Here is a 22,576-nt window from a genome sequence, read left to right as displayed (position 1 = left end):
TGTTGCCAATCTAATCAAAAACCTTGATTCCAGTAAAGCAACCGGCCCTGACGGTATTCCAATTATAGTACTCAAAAAACTTCAACCAGAACTAGCACCCATACTTACAAAACTGTTTAAACGTTGTCTTAAGGAAAATTGCTTCCCATCACCCTGGAAAATCTCATCAGTATGCCCTGTATTTAAGAATTCAGGTGATCGTTCATCCCCCTCTCAGTACAGGCCAATAAGTCTCCTGTGTGTCATGAGTAAGTTGCTGGAATCTGTGTTAAATAGAGAAGTAATCAACTATCTCAGCAAAAATAACCTTCTTAGTGACACACAATATGGTTTCCGTTCTGCTAGATCTACAGCAGATGTGCTTACAGTTATATCTCATAGGATTAGCAAATCTCTTGACAGAGGCAACCTTTCTAGGGCAATTGCTCTTGACATATCAAAGGCCTTTGATAGGGTATGGCATAAAGGTTTACTTCACAAGATCTCCAGCTATGGTATAGCTGGAAATGTCTTCTCAATTATTAAAGCATTTCTCTCTGATAGGTTCATAAGAGTAGTGGTTGATGGGCAAAACTCAGAAGCTCACAGTATAAATGCTGGAGTCCCTCAGGGGTCCATCCTGGGCCCAACTCTTTTCCTGATCTACATTAATGATCTTCCAAATCACATCCTTACATCATTCATAGACATTTTTGCTGACGACACTACCATCTATGGTAGCACATCTAAGACAGTAAACGACCAAGTTCTCTCCGATTCTCTCTCCTCTGATCTTGATCACGTTGTACAATGGGAAAAGGAGTGGCTGGTTACTTTTAATGCATCTAAAACCAAGCTTCTATCCTTACATCATCAACGTTCTGATCCCCATCTGGCATCAATTAAAATGAATGGCTCTCGTCTTGGGGAGGCCTCAAGTTTTGACAGGCTTCTGGACTTGACCTTTACTCCTGATCTTAAATGGAATACGTACATCAAATCTGTTGCCAAGGCCGCTGAAAAAATGTTCAGATCCTTCTATCGATCCAGTAGATATCTCACTGCTGATGCAATTCTCTATCTATATAAGAGCCAGATATGTCCAAGGATGGAATACTGTTGCCACATATGGGCAGGAGCTGCTAGAAAAGACTTGTCCTGCCTTGATAGAGTTCAAAATAGACTTTGTGGCCTGGTGGGAGATGTTCTTTTCTCTTCGCTGCAATCTCTATCTCACAGAAGAGATGTTGCGAGTTTGTCTCTGCTTTATCGTTATTTTCATGGAAAGTGTTCAACTGAGCTTCAATCTATGGTCCCCCCTCGCCAAACTTTCACAAGAAACACTAGACTAGCTGAAAACATTATCAATAATTTTCCCCACTCTTTAGCTGTACCTAAACCTAAACATAGATTCCATGATCAAAGCTTCTTCCTTAGAACTGCACGCCTGTGGAATTGTCTTCCGTTTTCCTGCTTTCCAGCTGTCTATAATATGGTTGTCTTCAAGTCCAACGTGAACAAGTTTCTGATGAGCCGATCCACAATAGTCTGTGACAAGGATGGAATTGTGAACTGGTGCATTTGCACAAATCTTCTGCATCTTCAGTTCCTCCCAAATAATTGTGTATACAGTTCCCACACCAACATCAAACTGTGCACTTATTGTCTCTATAGACACACAATGATCCTTATCCATGAAATTATTTATTTGGCCAATCAATTCACACCTCTCATCATCCTTCATAAACTCCCTGCCTTCCTTGAATCTCTTATGCCATTCAAAAACTGATGCTCGATTCATGTAAGATGGTCCAAAAGCAGTCTGAAGCATTCCATACGTTTCTGTGGCATTTTTTTAAAAGTTTAAATCGTTCTTCTAAAGTGTTCTCACGACCAGATTGCATTTTTGAAATTCACTAGTTGTCACAATCAGACTTTGGTAGAGTTTATTCCAATTCCTGCTGTGGCTGTTTATTTGAGCCTGAAATTATAAAAATTGGCCAGTCATCACATAAGATATATAGAAATAACATACTGAATTTTCAAGAGATTATGACAGTTTTAAATGCCTATACAAAAAGTCTGGAAACTTATTGATGGACCTCATGTATATATACATACACCTTCTGTCAAAAAAGCTAGAAAAAAATATGCTTTGCTAGTGTTGTGACTTACTATAATTAAATGTAATGAATGAATTAGTAATTTTGCTTCTTGATTTTGTCTTTTTATTCCAGGTGTTGGTGACCTTGAGAATAATGGGAGTGAGTTTCCCATGCAGACTCCTCGATCCTGTTCCCCCAAAACATTTCAATATGATTATGCAGAATATCCCACTCACCAATATGAGGAATTGCCCAACAAAAGGTAAAGAAACAATTTCTATTTACTTTACATTTACAAAAAAAAATATATACTTGGGTTATATTGAAGCAGTTAGCTCTAAAAATGGCTTTTTTATTTTATTGATTAGTTTTGTTGTTTTTTTCCTGATTTTCAGTTGCTGAGCAAAGTGAAACAGTTACAGAGCAAATTTTCTTTCACTGTGTTTGATTTTTGCAGATTTTATTTTTTTAAATAAAAACAGTGTGATTTTATTATTTATTTATTTTTTTTACAAAAGAAAATATGTTTTTCCTTAATTTTACCACTCACCCTAATCCCAGGTAGAAATAGTAATAATCTTTAATAAACACTGTTTGGTTTGATTATATTTTGATTAGTTAATATTTTAAAAATAAAAATGAAAAAAAATAATAAAATGAGAAACTAAATTATTATTCTCAAAATAATCCACAAAAATACAATTTAATCTGCAAAAATCAGAAAACAAGCTCATATTTGCAAAAAAAAAAAAAAAAAAAAAAAAAAAAAGTGAAAACAAAATCAGCAAAAATTTAATTGTAAATTAAAAGGGCGGATTAAACTTACCTTCTCACTACTTTGAAAAGCAAACAAAACTAGTTAATAAAATTTGGCAGCAATATTTGGAGCTAACCATTTCTATATAACCATTATTTGAAATATATTTTTTTCAGTCATATTTAATTTAAGAAATGCTGTCTAAATTTGTTTGCTAGAATTGGTCATTTTGCCTGTTAATCTGCTCTATGGTCACTTATAAGCTTCTAAACTAGTGGAACTTGATATAAAGAGCTTTTAGTGGGAAATGTGTAATAAAATTAAAAGTAATAATTATAATTTTAAAATAAAACTTCAACAGCTCTCATGAGGACATGCTCTTCGACTTCATTTTAGTCATTTAAAGTTTTTCAAATTGGGAGTTTGGCCCTTCCGTTAATATCTATAATGCTTTGCCTCTTTCAAAATTCATTATACCTAATCTAAATCTGTCTTGAGAGATAATGGGCAGCTTCTGAAAGCATGCTTCTGTAACAAAGAATTTATGGAGAAGCAAAGGTTGTACAATCACCAACTGCACTTTTCCTAAGTTGGCAATGCTAAGGATAAATCCAAGCTATGAGATCCTATCTTTACATGTGCTATTTCAGTCTTCCTTCTCCTAAACTAATTGCCTAACAAGATTTGAGTTTACTATTTCACCCATAGCTTGGATGAAAAAAAAATGGATATAACCATTGTCAACAATTTCCCCCACTCTCTGTCTGTGCCTAAATCTAAACACAAATTCCATGAACAAGGTTTCTTTCCTAGAACTACCCACCTGTGGAATTCAGTACTCTAGACCTGCTTTCCATCTGATTAGTCGTCTTCAAGTCCAATGTAAACAAGTTCTTATTTGCCCTTAAATAATCAAATTCTACCCAATTTCCACCACTAATGATTACTACGCTGTGTGTCTCACTGGCCACTTTACACCCTTATCCTCGAGTGAGATTTAGGCCTTAATAAGTGGTTGGTTCCTTGTAAAAAAACAAACTAATGCAATAACATCAGCTGGACTTGAACACTGTATGCCACATTTACAGTTTGTCTAAGTAACCGTTACATTAACAACAGTATGTCTATCGCTGTACTTATAAAATTACACCACTTCTTGCTGTAACAGTGAGTTTAAAATGCTGATTTCAATTTCACACAAGAGCAATAGTTTCTAATCTATTGATCATATGTATGCAAACACTTACAAGGTTATCTAATTTGTATATTGCGTTGCAAAATGATATCTTATTAATTAAATAATTCTTTCCATTGTTTTCAATTTTAATGATTTTTTTCATTTTAATCTAACACAGTTCTATTTGCAAATATTTCTTATATCGTCGATAAAGACTGATAATTTTTGGTGCAAATAACCTTTGTTATCCTTTATAGTCAGTTTATTCTGGATGGACTTAGTTAATTTGCAACAAATTGTAATCCCGTTATAAATCGGATACTTATGCAGAATACTGCTATGTTTTTACATAAGGTTTTCAAGTTAAATTCAATATTTTACAGTATCTTTTGTTTATTGTTAGATGAAAGTACAGAATAGGTAAAAAGACCCCTTTTCCCATGTTAAGAATGAGTTTCTAAATAATAACATTATTATTTCAGCACGGTCCATATTCTGCATAAGTACTATGAATTGTGAATTAAAATCAAGTCTCCTCCTCCCAGTGCAACTTACACTAAAGTTCAGCAAACAAGTTAAAAAAAACCAAAAAAAAACAAATAACTGGAAAGAGGAGTTTCTTCGCACTAATTTATAATATTTATAACTTTAAGTTTTTAATTATTTTTCCAATAAAAGTACATATATCTGCATGAAATGACGAGAAATGTTGAGATGCTGTAATCCAAACTCACCCGTTATGTGAGTTTCACTTATAAATACTTGTAAAAGTATTCAACTAGAGGTCACATATCATTGATAATACATCACGACCTTCCTCCAAAAAGAAGGCAATCCCTGGGAGGCTGGCATAATAATAAACAAACATACCTCCACAATTGTGAAGGTAATGTCTGGAAAAACAATCTCAGAACAGATACTATTCCCATCCCCTGCCCCGACTTGATCATTGAAAGACAATACAACAGTACAATTGATGATAGAAATAATAGCAAAGTTTCGGCTTCAGACAAACAGATACTAAATCTCCATTAGTAATAGATGTTCTTGCATTTTATCTTCTTTTCCTTTTTTTCAGTCGGACATTCACTCGAGAAGATTTCCATTCAAACCACCTGTCCAATTTATCATCGGACATTCCATACGAAGATGATTCCCCAGCACACTCGCAGGCACATGAAATTGAAATGACGTGAGTAAATTTTGGATAATTTTCGATCTAGATTTTTTCAATGAAGATTTATTATTTATGCTGTTTTTCTTTCGACTACTGTTGTCCTCATCATTAACATTCTATTTTTAATCCGTTTTGGGTGAGTAATCAAGTTGACTTAAGGCATCCCAGAAACAACCAAAAGATACATTTTGACTCAACGTTGATTTTTTTTCTTCGTTTTATTGCTTATGATAATGAATTAAAGATTTTTATCGTAAAAAATCCAATACTTAAAAATATAAAATCCAATATTTAAAAAAATATAAAATCCATTCTTTAAAAATAGTTTTGTGAGATTAAAAAATTTTTTTTTTAAATATTTTGTAAAACATTAAATTTAGCAATGATTGGGACAACATCCTTTTACATAATTTTTTTTTTGATTTTTAAATATCTGTATATTTTATTTTTATATATTTTTAATAATATTTTACATATGTAAACAATTATATAAAAAATTATTTAGAATATAAATAAAAATGGGTCCCATGAAAAGGGGGTGAGTTAATGCATATATTTGTATGCAAGGGAGCAAAATCTCTTTACCACTTAAAGAAAACTGAATTCGAATATGTTCCTACTGAAATGCTGGTGTTGCTAATAAAAAGAATAATAAAAATCTATATTTCCCTTAGTATGTCTATTCCACTTTTCTTAGAAACTGCTGAACCGACCTGATTGGATTTCGTATGAACTTTTGTTACTATTAGGTGCAGCAAACCAAGTATTATGGTATCTATTCAATGCAGAATTAAAGATTAATAGGGATTAGTCAGCACAATGCCACAGTTAACTTAAAGCTTTCTTGGAAACTACTGGGTCGATCTAGCTGAAATTTTGTATGGACCTTTTCATTGATAACATGCAGGGAACTAAGTATGATATCAGTTCAATGCACTGTTACGGATTAATAGAGATTAGTATTTAATGCAAGAATGAGTACAAATTTAATTATGTTCAGCCATCAATTTAGCATAAAGCATGTATTCTGAGTCAACGGTCTATAACTATTGTCTGTTTTTAATAAGCTCCCAATAACAATGCCATGGATTTTTTAAAATATTTGCACAAACATTAGTCATAGTGAAAGTAAACTTTTGCCAGAACAGATTTTTTGGGATAACTCTGGTTGCCCCACTAGGGGGCATTATAGGGGTGAAATTGCCCCCAAACTGCACGCCTATGGAATTGTCTTCCGTTTTTCTGTTTTCCAGCTGACTACAATATGGTTGTCTTCAAGTCTGACGTAAACAAGTTTTTGATGAGCCGTTCCATATAAGTTAACAAATTTACCGAATCGCCATTACTAACGGTTACTATATTATCCAATTTCTACTGTACACTCTTTAACCCTTATCCTCGAGTGGCCTCTTGGCCTTGATAAGTGGTGAGGCTTATGTAAAAAAAAAAACAAAAAAAAAAAGAAAATGTTCACTCATGAAGGTGGAGCCCGCATGCTTGGTTTGTTTAATTTTATGTTTTGTTTAAATAAAACACTTTGAAAATAAAACTATGTATTTTTAATTGTTTATGAGTTTCCAAAGTTTAACAAAACAAAATTTGTTTGCTAAGAAAACCTTTTTGTTTAACTAAAAATTTGTATATTTCGAAATGTAAATAAAACTGTGATTTAGGTTTTTATTAGTAAAAGTTTTTGTAAATAAAAACACCTTTTTGAAGAAAAAAAAATATGAAGGGAAAGTTGCAAATTTGCATATACACTGTATTGTTTTGTAAGTAAAAAACAAAGCAAGGTCTTCGTTTACTTGTTGTCTATTCTGTAACCTAATAATTTACCGGGGAGTATGATTTGGTTTATCTGCACCATAGGGATGTGTCTGGAATGGCTGTTACGTCCTGGCATGGCAACCAGCTCCTTAAGGTGGTAAACACGATAAAACGATAGGCACATCCCTTACATCAAGGAGTTGATACGATGTCTGTTACATCTGCTTGATGGGTCTCCTCTTTGAGTTCTCAGTGTTTTTAGTGACATGGCTTTCATTGTCATTAATTCTCTCCCGAGAATTAATTATCTGGACTGAGACTTTTGGTGCTGAAATTGAATGCTGTATGAAATAAGTTTACAATGCATGATTTAAAAAAAAAATATTCTTTTATTTCAACATTTAAGAATGAACATTTTTAAGAACTGAAGAGTTGAGACATGCGACCCATTGCTAATAAGGTACCAATTTCAACTCTTAACTGAATAATAAATCTTCCTTCATGGTGATGGAAAATAGAGAGAGAAAGAGAGAGAGAGAGAGAGAGAGAGCAAAAAGAAAGAGAGAGAGAGAGAGAGAGCAAAAAGAGAGAGAGAGAGAGAGAGAGACATGCATACATATTAAAGACAAACAGACTGAGATATTGTTATTTCACAAGCCTCAGATGACGAGTTCAATATTTTCACAGCCTCTGACCTTTAGACAATTATAATATAAGCATCTATCAACTCCAGATAAATCTACTCAGCACGCTATGAGGTCATTATGTTTTTAATAACATTTTAAATTATACTTGTTTCCATTTGAGTACAAGGAAGGTTGAGTATAAAGCTTTTAAATGTGGGAAGCTTTAACTCCCCCCCAAAAAGGACTCTTTATCGTTTTGCTGCAATTCTAGGGAATCTGAAATCTATTTTATCCGCAGAAATATGCACGTTCATGAGGACAATAGTCTAAAGAAAAACAACGGAAATAATTACTTTGAATTTTCCACACATTGTTTGGTTCAACGAACTTTTCACTTGACTTGATATGAAGTTGTGTCATAATACATTTTTTTGTGAATTCATTTCTTTTCTTTTCTTTTCGGACTGTTATCCTCATCTTCATAATTATTGTTGTTTCACCAAGTTTCGGCTAACTCATCCTCTGGCCTTCTTCAGGTGATTAACTGCAATGGGATAGGAATGCCAAGTCTTGTAACTGTATCTCAAGTAATTACTGCCTTCCATAGTTGTTGTCTCCCCATGTTTTGGCCAATTTTCTGACCTGCTGTGGGTACGATTGAAACCATTATCTTCAGACAATGGTCACCTGGAATCATAGAGACTCAACACCTTTATCCATTGCGCTACTTGTGGTGAGACAACAGCAACAACAACTATGAAGATAAAGATAAAACTCCACAAAAAAATTATAAAGTCTTATCTCAAAGGGTTGCAAAGACATATATATTTCTGTGGAAATATATTTTCTTATAATAACGTATACCAATCATTATTTAAGAAGCTCAATATAATTATGGAACAATATAGTGAATAAATGACAAAGGACTATATTTCAAAGTTCATGATGTTGACCATCTTATAATTTATTCCTTTAATTCAGTTGGCATTTACAATTCTAAAATAGCGTAGTGGAAACATTATAAGGTATTTACAGCTTCTCTCCCAATTTTTGGATTTTAATCATGTCAAAACGCACTTTATTTCCTTTTGACGGATTGATTGTTGCTATTTCTTCTGATGAGTTAAGGGTATAATAGATTCACTGGTTGATATATTAATTAAGTGATTGATTTTGCGTTACGAAACAGATACTGTCAAGAATTGTAAATGTCAACTGAATTAAAGGAATAAATTATTAGATAATATAATATAAGATAATAAGATGGTCAACATCATGAACTTTCGAATATAGTCTTTTGTCATTTATTCACTATATATATATATATATACTTATTTATTGTTAAATAAACATGTTTACATCCCGCTGCTACAAACAGCCATTTGTTTCAATCAAACAACAGATATCATCAGGCAGCGACTTGACTATTCAAATGTTCAATAAATAATGGATTTTTTTTTTAGGTACAAACTCTTTAAAAGTTGGAGTTAAAAAATCTTAAAACACAGAACTTTAATTATAAGATGTAAAGAGGGAGGGGAAATCTAAAGAAAACTAATAAAAAATAACGGAGAGAGAATGATGAGGAAGAGAAAAAAGAAATAGAGAAAAAAAATATATAGAGAGAAAAAAATAGAGAAAAAACCTATATAAAGAGTTATTATAAAAAGCAAGGGCTAGAAGAGAAAAAAAAGAATGATGAGAGAGTTAAAGAGAGAAAGAGTAAAGTCAAGTCGCTGCCTGATATCTGTTGTTTGATTGAAACAAATGGCTGTTTGTAGCAGCGGGATGTAAACATGTTTATTTAACAATAAATAAGTATTATTAGCTCTTTTTTATTGAGCACTATCTAACACCTTGTTGAATTCATTAGTTTATTAATTTTGAATAACAAAAACCCGAGTATATATATATATATATATATATATATATATATATATATATATATATATATATATATATATATATATATATATATACTAGCATTTCAGCCCGGCATTGCCCGGGTGTTTGAAGGTGTATGTTGAGCAAAAAAAAAAAAAACGGTCAATTTTTTTAACTTTGACCCCTATTATGATCCCTTAACATTTATTGCTTTGGGCATAAATCAAATTATTAAGTTAGATCCATGTCCAAGGAACCTATATCTAAAATTTCAAGTGTTTAAACCCAAAATTGTCGGAGGAGTTTGGTAGAGTTCTCAAAGGTCAAATCGTTGAACTTTGACCCCTTAACAGCCAAATTTCTGGCCGAAAATGGATTATAAAGATTTTCCTAAATCTCAGTACCTTGTATATCAAATTTTGAGTATGTAGATTTAAAATTGACAGAGTTATTGCACAGGGACATGTACACACACAGACACACAACATACACCTCCAAACAACCGGGCAATGCCAGGCTGAAATGCTAGTATATATAAAATACTTTTTTGTGTCTTCCTCTTTTCAAATTTCTTGCACTTTGGATAGCTTTTAAATCTGAGGTGCCGATAGAGTTCTGCACTTGTGTTCTTTTGATTAGCATCTGTTTTAGAACAAACATACCATATGATCCTGAAATTTTCGGTTCTGATGTTTTTGGTATGGCCTCCCTTGGTGCATGCTAACCTCATAGTCATTGTAATCAATGCACGTTCAGCGGAGAGGCGGTCATCTTTCATTTAGGCTAGAAACTATGAGACGTTCATTTCTTCCATTCAGAAATAAGTGTAAATCAGGGCTGTTACATATGTTTGGGCAGCTCATAGATGAATGTTCTGTTATATCATTGAATAACACAGCAAACTTGCACAATTCTGCCAGGAAAACGTCAGCAATTTCACGTTGATGTATACAAGATGCTGCAAACTTTGTGCATGCAGTATACTCGTCCAAGATAGATGTTATTAATGTAATATAATATAAGACGTTTTACAATTTCCATAGTTTGTTTTTAGTCTAATTTGTCCACAATCAGTTGGTTGTCTTTCTGTAGTTGCACTGGTGATGTGGCAGTCAGAACCTTTCATCTTCTTCTCTTGCCTGATAACTCAACTATGTACAATTTAAAAGAAAAAAAGATGATAATCAGGTTTGTCGGGGGTATGTACATCATGGGGTCACAAGTGCTATGACCTCATCAGAGTATTAAAATGCTTGTAAGTCAAGCACAGAGATGCAATATTGAGAGGTTGTGATGAGAGGTTGGAATTTGGTTGATAATGCGAGATTAAATTGGAGACTCTTTGTTGGATTCTGTTTAAAAGGTAGAAACTAGTAGTAGATGCACCAAATATGACAACAATACTCCATGGACGAATGATGGCTTTCTAGAGATACTGGATACTCTCATCCATCCATCCATAGCCTTGAGCCCCTAAGGGGCATAGGCCATCTACAACTTTGTAGATGCTTTTGTAGCGACTGAGTTCTTTTTACGGGGTGAGGGTGCTGGCCCCACGCCCAACCTTCCCAGAAGGTACATAAAGTTCCTAGAATTCCCAAATGGTCACCCATCTGGTACTGGCCATGCTCAATATTGCTTAACTCCAGTGATCTGGCAAGAACCGGTGTGTCAATGTGATTGTGCCATACTTTGGATACTCTCAGGTGTGAGTAATTTTTTAGCAGGGCATAGGGAGCCCACTCTTGCATACTTCCACTTAGAGAGCCCCACCTCTATTAATGTAATATAATATAAGATGTTTTACAATTTCCATAGTTTGTTTTTAGTCTAATTTGTCCACAATCAGTTGGTTGTCTTTCTGTAGTTGCACTGGTGATGTGGCAGCCAGAACCTTTCATCTTCTTCTCTTGCCTGGTAACTCAACTATGTACAATTTAAAAGAAAAAAAAAAATGAACAACCTTGTTATTCTATGTTCTTTAATGTTTTATTCTCTCACAAAATTGGTAGTGCCAATTCTTTCTGCTCATTTTATGTTTTTTTAACTCTCTTTTCAGACGTAAAAGGTTCAATCCCCTTTATGAAGCCGTCACAAAAGCCATACCCGACAAAACTGCCCCTCCTCAACGGACGGTCGAAGCAACCTACAAACAACTAAAATGTCTCCAGACGTGGTTTATCATCTTTGTTGTTTTTGTCTTCGTCTGTTTGTTTACTATTCTCTTCATCACTCTTTTTTATAACCCATCAGGTGAGTTTGACTGCAGTTTCTTTTCTGTGGTTATGGTATATATATATATAGTCGAATGGAAAATAATGAGACAAGCTACCACATGCAGATATTTAGACGACCCATGTAAATTATGCCTCCATGAAAAATTTGCTATCCTGTACTTTAAAGAACCCCAAAATCTATTAAACTGTAGATGAGAAATAGCAAACAACTGTGTTCACAAAATAAAACTTACTCTAGGATAGCGATACAAAATAGCTTTAAAACTAACAATAACAATAGAAAACAAACAAATAAATAAATTAAATAAACATGAATATACATAAACGATCACACATATATGTATATATATATGTATATATATGTGCATGTATGTGTGTACACATAAGTATATTTATATATATATATATATATATGAAAAAAAAAAAAAAAAAGGAAAACGTCTACCTTAAACCACTAACCTAGTTCTAAAACAGATCCTTTGTTCGATAAAATGCATGCCCATTGGCTGATAGGAAGGGGCGCGGTGGATACTAGAAAGCTGATTGGCTAACTAAAATCCTCAACATATATAAAAACAAGAAGCAACCACAGAATTCGCGCATAAGCCTGACGAATCCTATAGTGGATGAAACGCAGAATATTCAGTGTAGCTTAATCGCCATATATATTTTATAAATTACTAACTAGCTCTACCTACGTATTGAGCACTTTTGAAGTAAATACTTAAAGTTTATGCATAAATCTATACTTTCGTATATTAAATTTATGTGAGTAAATGAAGTAGTTATATATATATATACGGCATAATCGCATTGCAACATTAAGCCTAGTAAGTATCAAATGGGTGACCATTTAGGAATTCTTGGCACTGTATGTGCTCTCCGCTTATCTCGACATTTGTTTCTAGTCGTCCTGTACATACACTTCACTTTCCACTGGTATTTAACAATGTCGACGCGGGAGAGGTGTGGTTGGAGATTGTGCACTTCCTGCCACAAAAATTTCACGCACAGCCACCCTTTCATGGGTATATATAGTCTGTCAAAAACTGAAAGAGACCCTTTATTGACTTGCAAAACAGTGTTTTTGGAGTGATTCTGTCAAGGAAGAACATCATTAAAGAAAAGCTAATGTTTGTTTTGCCCTTGATTAATGTTAATGGCCTCTGTCTCAAGAGACAATGGATACTCCCTGCACATGTAATTGTGAAGCAAGGGTTGTGCAATCTCCAACCTCCCCTGAGTCAGCACTGCCTGATTTCAGTGGCAAGGAGAAATCCAGGATGACTGGAAACAATGTAAAGATAAGTAGAGAGTTTCTGAATTTTTTAGATGAGGGTTTGTTATTCGTATTATTTGGATTTATCAGACTACTGTTCTCATCTTGAGTATGATTTTCACAACGTTTTGTTCAATGTAACCTCCGATCTTCTTCAGGTGTATCTTCTCAAGTCTGGGAATGTTTCTGCCAAGCTCAGGAATTTCAAACGGAACCCTTTATTGACTTCACAAGGGTAGCATGCTCTTGTTCTCTCAGCCATGACTGGGTAGAAGTCCTAAGTAATTGCAACTGCATAAGCAGACAGCGCATACAGCACGAAATAGTCACCTATTTTAGTATTGACCAGGCTAAACAATGCTTAACTTCAGTGATTTAACGGGAACTGGTGTGTCAGCATAATTATGCTCTTGGTACAGAATAGGTATTTGACCTAGATTAGTTTCTGTTCTTCAACTTGAACTTGGGAATCTGCACAGAATCTTAAACAGAACTCTTTATTTACTACATGGTGTTAGCATATATATATATATATATATATATATATATATATATATATATATACTAGCAGGTTGTAAAATTTATGCAAATTTCATGTTTATTATTATTCTCTATTGATTATTATATTGTACCCATCATATCGTAGTGATTTAAAAAGTAAAAAAAAAAAAAAAAATATGATTTGGGTGCCATTAGCTAGAATCAAAACCAAAACATATAGCTATCTAACCTTATATATATATATATATATATATATATATATATATATATATATATATATATATATATATATACTGTATTAACAAAACCAAGACTTCAAAAAAGGAATTGGTAGCAACAGAAAGTGTATTTCATTGTAAGTTACAATTGTTTCAAGATCGGTTGGACAATTTCAAGCATTATGGTGTTTGAAAATCTTCACATAACCAGCTTTTCTTCAGACTTCTTGAATAAAAAATACTTAACAATAGAACATTATTTAAAGAAATTTCCCTTAAAGGAAATGAAGCATGTGAAAACATTTCATATATATATATATATATATATATATATATATATATATATATATATATATATATATATATATATATACACACACACACACACACAGAGCGAGAGAGCGTTTTTTTTTTTTTGAGGCAGCAAACTTTAAATTAATAACTCTATTATCTTTAATTGCAGATTTGGCAACTATGGGTTATTTTGAATTCAGATCATGTGGCTTCAACAAGACAGAGCCACATGCCACATTTCTCTCAGTAAATTGATACAATTAATTTATTCAGATTATATCAATTTACTGAGAGAAACATTTGATGAATGAATAATTTCACAAAGTGGACCTGTCAACTGACCACTTCATTCCTGTGATTTAACACCATTAGATTATTTTGTTTGAGGATATGTAAAGTCCCATGTCTATACTGATGAACCAAACAGAATAGACCACTTAGAAAACAACATTTTATACATTATTGCCAAAATTCAGCTTAATTTAATATGAGAGTTGTGAAATTTGGATCTCTAGATTACACCATATATACACAAGCCACGGGGGGGGGGGTCATATGGCTCAAATTGTATTTAAATTGTAGGTACCAAAAATTAATCTCTGAAATAAGCAGCATATTTGTATAATAAAAATATTTTTCTGTGTTTTATTTTATAACCATCATATTCAGTTTAATGTTTGTTTAACATACTGGTGTGCATTAGACAGCTTTAAAAATTGACTTCTAATCTGGCCAAGTCTTAATTTATCTCTTTCCCTCATGTCCATTTTTATCACTTCTTCCTTGACCTGTGAGTTGAACCCACATTTTTATCACTTCTTCCTTGACCTGTGAGTTGAACCCACATTTTTATCACTTCTTCCTTGACCTGTGAGTTGAACCCACATTTTTATCACTTCTTCCTTGACTTGTGAGTTGAACCCACTACTTCAAATGTCCTACATCTACTAACCCAAAAGCTCTCATCCCGTCTTTCAAATGGACCATACACAATCCCCTGTTCTGCACATATCTCCCTATACTGCTCATCTTTCTCTGAGCTCATCAAAACGGAGCAAGTCTTTAAGACTCACATTGTATATCCATCTCTTTCATATCATTTCTCTCCATGCAACGCATGTCCACAATCATCACTGACTAGGTTTAATTTCCATTCATTATCACACTGTGTACACATGCCTGGTAGACTCCTCCTTCACTTCTTTTGCAATATAATTGGATATCTAAAAATGCATTTTAAATAAAAACACTATTACATAGTTACGTGTCATGTTGAAATTAGAAAATAATTCCTACAATTACGAAAAATGATTGTGTACAAAAAATAAAATTTATTGAATAACGCAGTTTTAAATCTTTAGTCTCATATAATCAATTCCGTATGACAAACTGACTTATCTCCCTTGTTTTCATTTAACTTTCAAATTATAAAATTTCAAATTATAAAATTGATACTAATATTTTCTTTTTCTAAAAAAAAGTTCTAGCAGAAAAATCGATCATTTTTCGGAATTTTTACCAATTTCGACATGACATGTAATTACGTAAAAGTGTTTTTACTTCAAATACATTTTTTAGGAAATTTTCTTAGATATCCGATCATAATGCGCAAGCGCCCTTCCTACATAAATGAATCAATAAGGAAAAAGAAAACAAAACACTTTCTCCCTCTTCTTTTAATTGAAAATTAAAATAATATCCGCATTTTATTTAAAAATCTTAAAATTTGCTTCTCTCTTAAAGAAACTTATCTTCATCAACTCTGGAAAAATATTTTATTTTTATTATGTAAACATTATATTTAGCTTCAACTAGGTTTGGATGTCAATATATAAGTGATTGATTTCTTAATCATCACAAAATGTTCAATAATTATTATTGTGGATTGGTAAGGATCCACAAGAAAAACACAACTCGTTAATTAGTAGAAACAAAATATATTGAACAGAAAAACAAATACAACAAAAAGAATGTGGTTATACATCAATCCGACTGCCAAGTGTGCATGACTTGTGTAAAACAATGAGAAACATATTCTCGCAGTCTCTAAGTAAAATCCATGAACTATTTTTATTATTATAAAAAGAGTTCATTGATTTTATTTAAGAATAAATAATTTTTATTGTTTTTAATAATCATAATGCACAAACACCCTTCCTACATAATAAATGAATTAATATGAAGATTTAACTTAAAAATAAATTAATTTTGTTTTTCTTTTTTTTCACAGATGCTGCATTGGTGAAAAAATTCAGAAATTTGGAATCCAAGTATGAATCTTTAGAATCAAAAGTAAGTTTATATGCATATGTATATATATATTAAAAAGTTGACTCATGTCCAGGTAACCTACATCTAAAATTATAAGTGTTTAGACCCAAAATTGGTGGAGGAGTTTGGTAGAGTCTGAAAAGGTCAACTCTTTTAACTTTAACCTTTTGGCAGCCAAATTTTCGGCCAAAAACTGATTAAAAAGCTTGTTGCATGTCTGAATACCCTTTACGTAAAATTTCAAATGTTTAGACCCAAAATTGGCTTAATAGTTTGCTAGAGACAGTAAAGGTCAAATCTTTTGAACTTTGACCCTTTGGCAGCCAAATTTTCAGCCAAAAACAGATTAAAAAGCTTACCCTATGTCTAAATACACTTTATGTAAAATTTCAAATGTTTAGACCAAAAATTGATTGGGTAATTTTGTAGAAACCGTAGAGGTCAATTTTTTAAAAACTTTGACCCCAATTTTGATCCCTTAACATTTATTGTTTTGGACTCAAATCAAATTAAATGTTTGAGCCATGTCCAAGTAAGCTACATCTAAAATTTAAAGTGTTTAGACCCAAAATTGGGGGAAGAGTTTGGTAGAGGTGAACTTTGACTCCTTGACAGCCAAATTTCTGGCCGAAAACCGATTAAAAAGATTTTCCCAAATCTCAATATCCCTTATGTAAAATCTCGAGTCTATAAACTGAAAATTGACAGAGTAGTTTGGTAGGGAAATGTACACGCACACACACACACACACACACACACACACACACACACACACACACACACACACAGACAATTTCATTTTTATAGATATATATAGATAAGAGCCTTCATCACAGTATTTCATAAACATAGCAGAAAAAGAAAATCCAACGAAATACTAACGACATTAAAAGAAATTAGAATCTTAGGAAGCTTGCCATCATTCCATCTATATATATAAAAACGAAAGTGTGTGTGTGTGTGTGTGTGTGCACTTTTTGTGTATGTCCGGCAAAGACTTGGGGGGGGGGGCTCGGTTGGGTCACTTCTTAAAACTTTTTATATACTGTCTAAATCATAATATCTAATATCTACGAGTTATGAACGGGGGTCGCGTCTATTTTTAATTTGGCTGACTTTTACGCGCTATTTTCAAGATTTTTTTCGATCGCCACGTCTTTGTTTCGCTTTTCAGTAAAAAAGCGAAACTGTGAAAACGAATTTGTGTACGCAGAAACTGGCTTGCAGCACCAAACTTAAGTCGCGTGATGTTTAACCTTATTAAATTCTTGCAGCTGTCAATTTCACTTTATAAACGTTAAATTAAGACAATTTTCACTTCCTCTCCTCTCGTGGCCGAGCGGGTTAGATGTCACGTTTTTTTCTCTTTCTTTTCCACCTTCGCGTCAAGGCTTCAGGTTCGAGCCTACCTTCCTACCAAAACTTTTTTTTTCTTTTACACCTCCAAACACCAGGGTTTTTGTTTTTGATCTATCCCCCAACACACACACTTCCAAACACTTGGGCAATGCCGGGAACCCCTGCTAGTCTATATATATAAAAGCCAAAATGTATGTTTGTATGTGTGTGCATTTTTTCTGTATGTCCGGCCCAGCAGCAAAGGCTTTTTTCGGAGTGGTTCTTGGGTTGGTCGCTCATTCTTATAACTTTTTATATGCTACCGAGATGATAATATCTAAGATTTACGAAACGGCATCGTAAATATCTTTTACTTCAGCGACTTTTATCTTACGAAATTCACGCTGTGAATTTGTTTCTCTGCTACTGCTATGGTGTGATATTTGACGTAGAAAACCACCTGGGTTTTAAAACGCTTATTTTCGACCGTTCTCAAGTCCCTGATTTCGTGGCGTTATGTTATGTCATCAGACTATTAACGTCAAGGCTTCAGGTTTGAACCTACTTCCCTCACAAAACTTTTTGTTCGTTTTTTTGTTTTTTTTGTTCGTTTTTTTCAAACAAGGTTATTTGCTTATTATTTTTGTTTTGATCTCTCCCCCCCAACACACACACCTACAAACACCCCACCCTAGTCTATATAAAAGGCAAAATGTGTATTAGTGTGTGTGTGCATTTTTTGTGTATGTCCAGCAAAAGCTTTTTTCAGGGGGGGGGGCTCGGTATGGTCACTCTTTCTAAGAACTTTTTATATGCTACCTAGATTATAATATCTACAATTCATGAAACGAGATCGCGTGTATCTTTAATTTGGGCGACTTTTACACGCTATTTTCACAATATTTTTCATTCTCCATGGGTTTCTTTGGCTTTTCAGTATAAAAGTGAAACTGAATCTGAACCAAGGCGTCTACCTGGCAGTCTCCTGCCAGACGTCCAGAAAGGTAATGAGCTTTAATCGATGTGGGGAAAACTCCTTATATCAGACAATTGCTATTCAGTTGAACACTCTCCTTTTTATGAGGAGCTGGTTTTCCCCCAACATTTTAGGAAAACAAAACCAAAAAAACTGCCTCGCAGCCAAAGTTAAGTGCGGGATTTCATTCCCTATGGCGTGACGTTTGACCTCATTAAATTTACGCACCTGTCACGTAACTTTTTAATTGTTAAATTAGAACGCTTTTTGGTTTGTTTCCCTCGTGGCCAAGCGGTAAGATGCCAGTGTTTTTCACACTTTATTTTCCACCTTCATTACAAGTCTTCGGGTTCGAGCCTACCTCCCTCCTAAAACTTTTTTTTTCTCAACACACACCTTCAAACACCTGGGCAACGCCGGGTACCCACGCTAGTTAATTATAGGAGCAATTGGACTCATGAAAAAGAATTTCAACAACTACCTAGCAAATATACGCAGTGAACCAAGTCCAAGAGAGATCTTATGTATGAGATGAAAAGAAATTGGAATCTTAGGAAGATCTCCATCATTCCAGTAATTAGAGAAGCAACCAGACTCATTAAAAAAAATTCAAATACGACCTGGCAAATATACCCGGTGAATCAGGTGCAAGAGAGATACAAACAATTGCACTTATAAGGACAATTAGAATCTTAAAAAGATCTTTTGGTTGGAATGTATGACATAGCGAGTGAATGTCTAACTTCCGACAGGATGTCCTATCTCCAGTTAGAACTAAATGATAAGAAAATTGAAAAAAAAAAAGAAAAAAAGTGTGATTCTGGGAAGTTCCATAAAAAAAATCCTTCAATATATTTTCTTCAGTGATTCCGTTATGATCACATGTTCTCCATCTGAGAAAATTTGATCTCAAGAAGAAAAAAATATTTTCATGCTTTCACTTTTCATTTTGCCAACATGATTTCTTTCTTTTTGCAATAAATTTATCAAATTTAGCTTTAAATTTAATCTCCTTACTTACTGATGATTCCTTTATCATATTGAAAAAAAGATGATTATTATCTCCATTTAATCTTTAACAATCACCGTTTCCTGCAGAGGTTCATTTGCTTTCAGAATAAACCTTAAAAATTAACAATTCACATACATGTGCTATTTTCTTTGATTGAAGAAAATCTTTTTTAAATATATAGTTTAAAAATATATAGTTTAAAAATATATAGTTTTAAAATATATAGTTTAAAAATATATAGTTTTAAAATATATAGTTTAAAAATATATAGTTTAAAAATATATAGTTTAAAAATGGTTATCCGTCTTTGTAGATGATTTGCAGTATGAATTGGTATGTCTTTCTAAGAACTAAATATTGGTAATAGTGTATTGTGGTCTATTTGCAAAATAAATCTTCCAATTAAAAATATGTAAGTATTATACTTTGTGGCACTGAGGGAGGTTTATCGCTCTCTGCAACATTATCAATGGTGATATGTCTCAAATTTGTATCTGTTTACTTCTCGAACTGTATCAGAGAGTTTTGTATCAATAGCAGATTCCAATGCATCCCTCTTGTATACCATTCTTTTCATTTATCTCACAGACGTGATGTTGCTAGTCTCAGTCTTTTTTAATAAATACTATTAGGTTGACAAGAAAGTTCTTGTGGTTTTTAACTTTTAAATTCAGATGAACATATCTCGGCTCAAAATAAAATTTATTGATTGAAATAAGCACCATCAGAATCAACACACTTGCCACTGCAAAACAAGTGTGTTTATGCCAGTAAAGTAAAAAAAACTTGCATCCTGGAGGCGATGAAGTCGCCGAAGTCATTTTTGATATCACTTGGGTTTTTGAAGCATTTCTCATGCAGAAAGTTTTTGAGATGCTTGAAAAAGTGGTAGTTGGTAGGTGAGAGGTCTGGAGATGCAGATGAGGCAGTGTTTCGTAGCCCAATTCGTTCAACATCTGCAAAATCGATTTAACAACATGCTGTCGGCCATTGTCATGGGGAAGAATTGGGCCTTTTCTGTTGACTAATGCTAGGTGTTATTGTCGAAGTTTCTGATGCATTTCATCCATTTGTTGACAGTATTTGTCTGCCATAATGGTTGTGCCTGCATTAAAAAAAAAAAACTAATGAATGAGTTGCAGATCACCAAACAGTCAGCTTGACCTTTTGGCTTTGGGAAATGGAGCTCCGTTGGTGTCTAACCACTGAACTGAGTATCACCAGTTGTCGTAAAGAGACCACTTTTCGTTGCAAGGCACAACCCGGTCGAGAAACGGGTCATTCTTGTGTAAAAGAAGGGAAGATGACACTTCATAACAGCATTTCTTTTAGTTGTAGAATTCATGAGGAAACCATTTATCAAGTTTTTTTGTCTTTCCAATCTCTCTCAAGTGGTTGGAAATATATATATATATGTTACGTCTAATTCAAAAGCAAGTTCTCAAACAGTTGTACATGGACTGACTTTGACTAAAGCTCTTAATTAATTTTTTTTTTTTTCAACTTTCACCCCAAAAAAGGCACAGTGTCACTTTTAAGTGGAGGGCTACTATCAGGGACATTATGAAAGGAGATGAGCAGCAAGATGTCTGTTCACATTACACTTGAACTTCTGCATGTCAGTATAGTTGGGAAAGCAGAATCCTGGAAAGGAGTTCCAAAGTCTAGCAGTTCTGGGGAAGAAACTATTGGAGTAGAAGTCTTTCTTACACTTAGGGATTCCTACTGTGTAGGGGGTAGGATTTAGCTGCTTGTCAAGTTTGACCGAGGGATTTACGTCGAGGGGGTACCAGTGCTTGAAGTTCGTCAGAGCATTCACCATTAAAATACTTGTAGAACAAGCAGAGGGATGCAACATTTTGTTGATGGGACAGAGGCTGAAGCTTAGATGACAGTACAGGACCTATCAGGTTGGCAATTCTTTTTTGAACCCTATCCAAGAGGGAGAGACTATTAGCAGATGCCACGATTCGCCCAACATATATGGGCGTATGGTGGCCTTATATAGATACAGGATACTTTCAGGCGTAAGTAGCTTTCTAGCATGGTAGAGAGAACCTACATCTGACTATGCTCCTCATCTTCAAGACTCTTGTCAGCACCACAAAATTTCTTAAACCACCATAGTGCTGTGTGTTTAGTAGTGGTTCATGGACCAAATGCTTCATTCATATTACGAGCTGTCTCAGCAGCTTTTCAGCCTAGCTTGAATTAAAATTAAGAAACTTGTGCTAATTTGCTTTTTTCCATCTTGTATTCAACATTCTGAAAAGAAGACATAATTGTTTTAAAACGATTGTAATTTAAACGATTAGATAATGTGAAAAACACTTTTTAAAATAAAATATAAGGTAAAAGTATCATAATAAAGACTTATTTAAAAATACATCATTTGAAATCAAAATTAAAAATTCGCAAGAACTTTCTTCTCAACCTAATATTATGGCATGTGTTCTTCTGAATTGTCTTGTTAGCTCCTTACATCAAGTGACTTTACGCCTTGTCTTAAGCGATTTCCATAAAAAAAAGTATCATGTGCTGAGGCCATTAAAAAAACTGTAACAGTAATTTTAGAAAGGTTGTGATGTTTTCAGAAAAGTCACTTTTGGTATTTGCTTGTCTCCCTCTGCTGAGACAGTCCTAACCTGCCCCCACCCATGGCGACGTATTATCACATTCCCACTTATGTCAAGAGGCAGACATGCATACGGATTGAAATGAGCAGACTTTAATGTCATCTCCTCAATTTGCAAACGGCTTTTTTTGTCTTTTTTTTTTTTGTGTACCAAATCCAAATGGTGCCTGCTAATTTTTGTGTTAGTATTTCTATATGGAATCATATCCGTGGATCATCATATTTGTATATTTTCTGGGACGAACTGCTTTTATATCTCATGTTTATACAAACAAACTGGAGAATACCCGTCCCAAGATGGGTAAAATTAATTCCTTAAACAGAATAGTTTTGCATCAGTTTA

At 33.6% G+C, this 22,576-nt stretch overlaps 1 protein-coding gene across 7 annotated transcripts in view; it reads left to right on the top strand.

Annotated features, from left to right (window-relative positions):
• Window positions 1-22,576, top strand: part of LOC145256429 (uncharacterized) — a 160,268-nt gene that overhangs the window by 115,825 nt on the left and 21,867 nt on the right. For all 7 annotated transcript variants that reach the window (XM_080115319.1, XM_080115317.1, XM_080115318.1 and 4 more), the window contains 4 exons: window positions 2,217-2,346; window positions 5,097-5,210; window positions 11,532-11,725; window positions 16,232-16,293. In XM_080115319.1, the coding sequence (XP_079971445.1) occupies window positions 2,217-2,346; window positions 5,097-5,210; window positions 11,532-11,725; window positions 16,232-16,293 (500 nt within the window). The remainder of the gene's footprint in view (window positions 1-2,216; window positions 2,347-5,096; window positions 5,211-11,531; window positions 11,726-16,231; window positions 16,294-22,576) is intronic.

This window comes from Euprymna scolopes, chromosome 32 (genome assembly GCF_053919585.1).
Source record: "Euprymna scolopes isolate OS-2025 chromosome 32, ASM5391958v1, whole genome shotgun sequence".
Lineage (NCBI taxonomy): Eukaryota > Metazoa > Mollusca > Cephalopoda > Sepiida > Sepiolidae > Euprymna > Euprymna scolopes.
The sequence above is the reverse complement of the archived record's forward strand: the minus strand, read 5'-3'. Positions and strand labels throughout refer to the sequence as shown.